This window comes from Serinus canaria, chromosome 2 (genome assembly GCF_022539315.1).
Source record: "Serinus canaria isolate serCan28SL12 chromosome 2, serCan2020, whole genome shotgun sequence".
Lineage (NCBI taxonomy): Eukaryota > Metazoa > Chordata > Aves > Passeriformes > Fringillidae > Serinus > Serinus canaria.
The window spans coordinates 38,428,586-38,437,277 of record NC_066315.1 but is presented as its reverse complement, the minus strand read 5'-3'; the positions used below and the strand labels follow the sequence as shown (position 1 = coordinate 38,437,277).

General features: G+C 44.2%; 1 protein-coding gene across 1 annotated transcript; it reads right to left on the bottom strand.

Annotated features, from left to right (window-relative positions):
* Positions 1-3,269: 3,269 nt before the first annotated feature.
* Positions 3,270-8,666, bottom strand: RPL15 (ribosomal protein L15). The gene is made up of 4 exons (XM_030241668.2): positions 8,539-8,666; positions 6,893-7,077; positions 5,624-5,760; positions 3,270-3,626 (listed from the first exon to the last, which is right to left on the bottom strand). The coding sequence occupies exons 2-4, from the start codon at positions 7,062-7,064 to the stop codon at positions 3,321-3,323; spliced, it is 615 nt and encodes a 204-aa protein (XP_030097528.1). The 5' UTR covers positions 7,065-7,077; positions 8,539-8,666; the 3' UTR covers positions 3,270-3,320.
* Between the last annotated feature and the right edge of the window lie 26 nt (positions 8,667-8,692).

Sequence of the window (8,692 nt, the reverse complement as noted above, 5' to 3'; positions counted from 1 at the left end):
CTGCTGGAAAAGAATAGGGATGTACAAAAATATGGTGTTTTTTCCCAGCTTGGAGAGTGAGTAGATAATAGAATAGGAATCAGGCTCTATTTTTAGAGCCTAGCTTTTTAATTCATTAGCTGTACAGAACTCTTCACAGGCAGTCACTTTTCTCTACTGGGTCAAGGCTAGGGAAAAACTGCTGCATTACAAGGACAGAGATAAGTGAGAAAGTCGAGCTATAACTCTCCTCCATTGCTAATTACTTCATTCTGAGGCCCCCACAAAAATCACCAGTGAAATTCCATGACCTTCTGCCGCAAGGAAGGAGCCAACTGCCTCCTCCAGCAGCATCTGTGCCTTTTGCAGGCATCGTGCCAGCGTGCCTCTCCCAGCAGCACACAGCTGCCTCGCAGAGATTCCCAATGCTTCAGAGACAAAGCAAGGAAACAATCACGCTTGCTGTTGATTAGTGAGTCCCTACTTTTCAACCTAGCTCTTGTTGCCAAGTAATGAGCACTTCTATTAGCTATGTGGAAGGGAGTTTCCTACTTGCTTATTTAAAGAACATCCTAAATCACACAATCTGTTTTTACACATCCTACCCTTTGGGACAGAAATAGTGCCCTTGACAGGTCCTCACCTTGCACCAAAAGCTGAGTGATTAGCTAATCTAGGCAGCTGACACAAAAGTGAAATCCAGACTAATAAAAGCTTACAACTATTTTCAACAGCACCAAAAACCAGGCTGAACCAGCCTGGTACTGTACAGTCCCACTTCTCTGCAGTTTAACTGTGGTGTTCATTTTGTCTTGCCTACAAACCAGACAGCCCTTTTAATTACATCCAAAACATGCCTGCTCAGACTGAGAAATGATCAGTCCTGCAAACAAGAGCCAAGTAGATGGCTTGGAAACAGATTACTGGATTCCTCTATGACTTAATAGATTTGTCTAGTGAAATTCCTGAAGCTTCCTCTTCCCTCCCCCTGCCCTCCTTCAGCTACAGCTTAGTGTCCCTGTTTCAGGCAGACCCTTGGTGTCTGGGGAGGACTGAACTCACATTACAGCCTCTCACTAGGACTGTCTCACATGACTGGTTTCTACCACAGTCTAAAGGAACACAGACTACTTGCAATCTCTTGAACTTGCACAACAGGTTCAAAAATCAAGTAGGAAAGGCAGAGATCACATAACCTCTCTCTACCCCTGGCTTCCCAAGCCAAGAACCCCCCCAAAATAAGCTTTTCCTCATTGTTTTGCCTTTAAAAAAAATTTAAAAGATTTTAATAAAATATAATTAGTCTTTCCACTTCACATAAATTCTTCACAGCAATGTCCCTTCAAAAGCAAAATCCTGTCTAAGAGCATGAGACACTTCTAGCATGGAAAGACATGAAGGCAATCTCAAAGACTTGGAGTGAGCTATACATACCCAGAGCATCCTCTGAAGGCACCACCATCTGTTTCAAATTCCCTCACTGGTCTGCTAGATCCCACACCCTTTTAGATACACTGTCATCAGCAGTTTTCAATAAACTTCAGAGGGGACAGTATTTTCTTTTAAAGTTCAAAGAATTACAGGACCACAAGGGCCAACCTAAGGTAGGTCTCACTGAAGACACCTGCAGACAAAAGTTCTGCAAGGTTTGAAAGCTGGCCAATGACACAGCATTAGTGCTGACTGCCCCATCACCTGCTGTCACCCTCCCCCATCAATGGCAAGGGGCCCAAACAGCTTAACAACCCCCAGTACAGTATCATCAGTCATGGAGTTGTTGCCTTAGAAATTATAGATTTGGGTTGAAGGAACCTTCAAGATCATCTAGTTCCAAATCCCCTGCCATGGGCAGCGACACCTTTTTCTAGACCATGTTGCTCAAACATGCTTTGTACAGCTAATGAATTAAAAAGCTAGGCTCTAAAAATAGAGCCTGATTCCTATTCTATTATCTAAAAAATTCCAAAGGAATGGACACACTGGCCATGCTGGCACTACCTGAAGCCAATAAATCTACAAACCAGACAGATCAGCCCCCTCTCTGCAATAACCCCGCCATGCTCAGGGGTGACCTCACTCATCAAATCTGCTCTGAGGAACTTCCTGTCCCTACAGCATCACAGGACTACCTTTTAAGAACATCAGTGATACCTTAAAGGAGAGGCTAGTAAAATGTCCCATGTTTAGAGCAGATAGCTTTACTACTTTTTAACAGCTTATTTTGCATTCTTCTTGTTTGAACCAAACAAAACATGTCATCAAAAAATTGCTACCTTGAGCTGTCTGGCTTTGAGAACACACTGCCAAAATGTCTCTTTACACTACCTCCTTCTTGTAAGAACTTACACTCGTGAACACAGTTGAGTATTAAGTGAATTTTCACAGCCTTCCATCAACCTCTTTTCCTATCACTACCTAATGGATATAATATAGAATCTCTGGACGATACGACAGCCATCCACCTAATTTACCAAGATCTGCATTTAATCTCTCAGCCTTTATGAGCAAACGGACTTCATGCTGAAAAGGTCACACTGATTTCACAAAAAAGTAGTCTAAACACATTCACCTGTAACTGTTATCCAAATGTGTTTATTTCTACCACCTAACCATGCAGAGTAAATCAGAATGCAGCTTTTTAACAGACATGTTTTCTACTCTGGTATCAAAAGGAAGGTTAAACTGTCCCCCCTCAGTCTTGCCAAATACCTACTCTACAGTCAGTATTTTACTATTCAGCCTAAAATCCTATCATTCTTTGCAATGTGCCCACATTTCTAATAATGTGCACTGCAATGAACAGAGCAAGCTTTACCTTTCCATTCTGTGCTTAGCTGATTTAGACAATATTGTAGCTGAGAGGCCCAAGAGCTGGTTTGACATTGAAGAAGTACAAAAAAACAGAACTTGAAAAATAAAATAGCCATTAGTATTTAATTACCCATAAAAAATAAATGAGCACTTTCAGTTTACATCTCATTGCACAAGATCAAAGCTGGCCTTCAGTCCAAGCACAGGACAAACAGAGACCCCAACCTACAAACAGTGACTAAATAAACTCAGACCAAGAGAAAAGAACATGGACCAGCCCTTGGGCTTTCAATACACATTGCACACGTCCTTCCACGTTATCAAAAGTGAAACCCAACACAGAACTCTGTATACTCGGGGCCTACAATCTCCACAAGTATCAAGTTACATTTTCAAAAGCCTGTCAAAATATGAAAACACCCGAACCCCTGGAGAATTCTACGCTTATCCACATAACCCAAGAAGCAGCAGAAGCACTGTTAAATTGAACAACCTGCATGATCTTTATTGGATGGCCACATTTACAAGGATTAGCGGTAGCGGTGCAGCTGCAGGGTGTTGCGCCTTCTCCAGGCCGCGCGGCGCGAGCCACCAATGGTGTGGTGGAATTTGTGGCCCTTGCCAAGCCCGCGGCTCTTGCGCCCGGCTGATGTCAGCCCGCGCATCTCTCTGTGCTTGTGGACGGGCTTGGTGATCCATTGGGTATCGGGGTTCCTCCTGATGGTCTTATGGAAGGGATCGATCAGGATCACTTCAAAGAACTTGTAAGTGGAATCTTCGCCCACCCAATACGAGTTCAAGACTCTCAGAGCCCCACAGTGACGACCAGCACGTTCCTAGAGGAAAAAATAAATGCAACAGGCTGTAAAACCTTGGATGCAGGGCACTCTTCATGCAGAAAGATTACTACCTCAAACATAAAATTTCAATTTTTCCTAGGACAACCTCTTTTCCTATAAAAACTCACCCCCTTCCAGATGCAACGGTGCAAGGAAAGTAACAGCTGAAAAGAACACTGTGTTACAAAAAAAAGGCTGTTTGGATTCCTGCATGAAACAGGTTTTAAAGACCATGAGCAGGAAGGTGCTTAGTTGACAAAAGAACAACTCTGTGCACAGAAGCACCCAGTCAGTAAAAAGACAATGTTAAAAAGAACTTCAACGTGAAGATGAAGAGCATGAGCTGCACTTGGGGTGAAAGACCAATCTTTTATGGGAAGTTATAAAAGTGATTAATTTCCACATCCAAAGCTACAGGGGAGAAAGAAACTTCTGCAGAGTGTAAGCCTGCACTGGTAAGAGTCCGGAATAGCTGATGTAACAAATCTTTGTACCACTGCTGGTGTATTAGTGTGTGCTTTTCCTATCCTCACTTCTGGTTAGGAAGACACAATCTTAGTTTAGAAAACAAAACAAAGCAGAAAATAGCTATAATGCAACTAAATCTGCTTCTCCTTTACAACACTGTGTTTTAATTAAACACACTAAGTGTATCTAATTGTTGGACTTTATCATCATCACAGGGAAGTATGAACCAATGGACCCCATTCATCTTCTTCCTCAATGTGATCTTAACCTATTGTTACAGGCTTTCCGAAACAGCATGACTGTTTTCTGCACAGGGAATAACATTTTTACAAGTTCTTTTATTCTAGTGTGAGAGCAACACCTGTATAAAATATTAGAACACCAATCACCCTCGACCAGCTTCTATTTGAGGATGGGAGCTCCAAACTGAGGCTTTGTCATTTCTGTAACCGGAAAAATGTAAGTCTTCCAGAAAGACTGTGTCTGAAGCTAAAACTGAGAGCAAATAACCTCCTCCATAGCTGTCCTAAGTGATTAGCCATGAGGTATTAGGAAATAACACTTATGAAGAGAATACCATAAGCACTGAAAACAGAACAGCATATTTAATTCAAACTCATCCCCTTCTGTTTCTTTTAAATAAGCATGTCCCATTTATATTTTTTCCCTGGAAAAAAAATCCCACCATACTCAAGTAGCAGAAGTCACTCAGCAATATTTTTAAAGTCCTGAGAACAGAAAAGTCTTCTGCTTCAAGATGGAAAGGCAATGACACTCACCATTCTTCCACAATGTCTAGTTTGAGAATGCAGTCTGGTATTAACTCTAACCCTCTGAAAGAGGGTTTTTTTGCAAAGGTGAGAACTCCATCTCTTCCAGACTACAACTGTGATAGCAATGAAACTTACAAGATCTCATCAAATCGAAGTTTACATTTAGAGTATTTCAGTAACAAGATCTCACCCAAAAATAAGTTAAGCACCAAGCTGTGTGCTTGTGAGGTACCAGTTTTTTATAAAGAAGCAGAAGGTCTCTGGCACACTGCCTTAAGGTCCTGCAATACATCTAAGGGTGCTGTGCAGCACCACTACAAAAACAGGTGCTACAGGCTTTAAGACAGGAACTCACATGTACTTTGTGAAAGGACCATCACCTACAGCTGATGATCCACACCCTAGCACATGCAAGTTCTTACTTCTCATGCCCAGCTCTTTATTTTACGGTGGCTTGGTCTACTTACATGTTTTTCATAGCAAATATTGTGGCATACTTGAGAAGTAAGAACTTCACTAAACTACTCAAGTGGTTCCCATAGACCCCATTTTAAAAGTCTAAATAGGTTTTTTATTGTCTCAATAGAGTTTTAAAAGACTGCTGCTTTCCTGCCAGCATTATTCAAAATCTTACCAACAACTTATAAACAAAACAGCTGGTTTGGTTCTGTATTTTTTGTCTCTGAATATTTTCAGCTTTAAGAGACTAAAACTTTCCAACCCAAATTTGTGAGCAATAACCAAAATACTCACCTCTGCTACAGACTGAAGACTGCGGGCAAACTTGAGCTGGTTAACACCATGATGCACAGGTTTACCATAGGTTGCACCTTTGGGGACTGGGCGTTTGCGGCCACCACGGCGAACGCGGACACGGTAAATAACGTAACCTAAAACAAACAGCGACTCAGGAACAAGAACAATTCTAGTAGCAATTGTACTGCATTTCCAATCCCCAAAATTTACATTAAATGCTGCAACACAAAGTCATTTTACCAATTTTTACCAAAATTTACAATTTGAGGTGGATAGTGCAAGATGGTTCTGCTATTTTCACTACAACTGAGTAAGGAAAATTATACCCTGATGCAACTGGTTTTGGCTCCAAACCAGAACTTATGGCACCTTTTCACTATACAGTCCCAAACCAACTAAGATCAGCAATACTGTAATACAATCATTAAAAAAACCCCACCAAAAAAAACCAAAACCCAAAAAAAACACCAAACCAGCAAAACCACTACCCAAACTGTACGATTCACACGGCAGCAGTCAAAAAGCACTTTAGCACAAGCCATCCACAAACCCTGCTGAAATCTGGTCACTGAGAAATGACAAAACTAGACAAACAGTGACAGAAGTGTCACTGGACAGGGACACCTTCCACCAGACTATCTCACTCAGAGCTCCATCCAACCTGGCCTTGGACACTGCCAGGGATGGGGTATTCACAACTCCTTTGGGCGATCTGTTCCATCTGCCTCACCACCCTCACAGTAAAGAGTTTCTTCCTAGTATCTAATCTAAGCCCACGCTTTCAGTTTGAAACCATTTCCCTTGTCCTGTCACTACATGCTCCTGTTCATGTCTCTGTCCAGATCTCTTGTAGCTCTTTTCAAGGTGCTAGAAGGTCACAGTTCAGTCACCTGAAAAAAGTGAAAGCAACAGATGACAAAACTTGGGCAGAGAAACAACACCCTGCAAACCTAGGATACTAAAACCCCTGCTCAATTGTGTGGTACTAACACTGCACAAGAACAGAAACTGAGGCCAAAGCCCACTTGATCTTTACCTGCCTGAACAGCCACAGAAATCACAGATGTGAAAGTAAGTGAAGTTAAGGTTTTAGGCTGTGGGCACTGCTACCAACTGAGGACATTTACGATATTCTGTTCATTTCATGCAGGACACTAGTTTATTGGGGGATACTTCTGTTTCAGACTTTGATACTCTGTTGTCACTGAAGGAAGCCAATGTCACTCCACAGTGAGGCACAGGGACCTGACCTGTCCGTGCCATTACCTTGCTTGGCCTTGTATCCCAGCCTGCGGGCTTTGTCTGGGCGCGTGGGGCGCGGGGCCCGGTGCAAGGCCGACAGCTGGCGGTACTGCCAGCAGCGCACGCGCAGCAGGAACCGCATCACATCCGACTGCTTCTTCCTCCACAGCTCCTGGATGTACTTGTAGGCACCCATGTCTGTCTACCTGCTGGATGGAGAGCTCAGTGAAACAATGCACCAAAACCAATTCCCAGCTGGAACATCTTCCCACAGGGACACTGCACCAAACCAGACATGGAAAAGCACTGAAAGACAGGGAGCTCTCACGCTACTTTGTACCACTGACACATCTGGGAACACGGATCACACCTGGCAGCCTTCAGCATGACACCCTTTAAGTCACCATTCCCGGCAATTTTCCTCCTCTTTAATTTATTCTGGAGTGTTAAGCTCCTCAACTGAGAAATTTTCAGCAGCACTATGCCTGATACTACCAAACCCAACAATTAACAGCTGAATCGAGTTTTACATACAAATCTATCAAGAACAACAGGACTCTGAGGAGTTATTGTTAACTCTGACTTTAGTAAGGGCTTTACTTCTAAGTGAAAGCTTAACAGTTTTCTTAGTAAGTGGAAGTTTAACAGTTGCTTAAGAAATGAGCTGGATTGGGACTTTTGCTTCCTTAGAGCTATTCACATAGTGTCTCCCACATCCCAGGGGAGACAAGGCCTTCCTCCACACCCGCTGAAAACGGGTTTTAGGTAAAATGAGGCATTACTGACTGTGTCATACTAAAACAAGAAGTGTCATAGCTCAGTGTCCTACTGCTGCTGACACTTGTGTTTTGCTCCATAGATGCCCTGTGGATTTTTTTTTTAAATTGCTTTTAAAAATCGTTTCTGCTGGGCACCATCGGGGGTAGTTTGTATTGCCTTCAGCAGAGCAGGGGCCCAACACAAAGTTCTTACAGATCAAATTTTGTCTTTAGAAAACAATGATTATTACAAACTCCCTCTTCTGAACTGAATATGTCTTAATAACATGAACGTAATGTATGTCCTAAATTAATATGCCTTAATAGCTGAAGGCGTTTCAAAAATCATATATTACTTTATTTTGTGATCACGTTTAATGCTGTTTTCCCAAAAACCTCTGAGGCCTTACATATCTGCAATCAGCACGTGTACCTGAACTCCATCAAGGTCTCACCCAACTCACCATCAGATACACGCAACTCACTTTATTTACACATAAAACCACGTCACAAACAGTTCGGGTGTGATTTTGATATCCCTCTTGTTTGAACCTGCCCAGCCATAGCGCATCCATTCCCATCCCCAGGCACCTCACCTTTTCACGGCCTAATGGCACAAAAACCCCCACGATCAAACCGCAAACCCGGAGCAAACCAGGGCGCGCCGTCTGTCACCGACCTGCAGCCGCTCTGGCGCGCCAGGGCCACCCCGGCTACCCCGCTCCCCTTCCCGCCCCACCGAGGCGCAGCCCGCGGGCCCTCCTCCACCGGCCTCCCAGAGGCTCCGCGCCGCAGCAGCAGCCCCATCCCAGCCGGAGCCGGGCGGGCGCGGCGGCAGGACGGGCGGATGGGCACCCGGATCCCGGGATGGGCGCGGATTGACGGAAAGGCCGCGCGCGGACCGGCCCTCACCTGATGGCGCCCAGCGACGGAAAGGAAAGGCCCTACTTCCCACAAACCCTCGGGCCGCAACACACTTCCGGCGGCGGCAGCGCTGCTTCATGGGTAATGTAGTCCTGCGGGGGTGCGGGCCGGGCGTCCCTCCCCTCCCGGCCCGCCCGGCCCG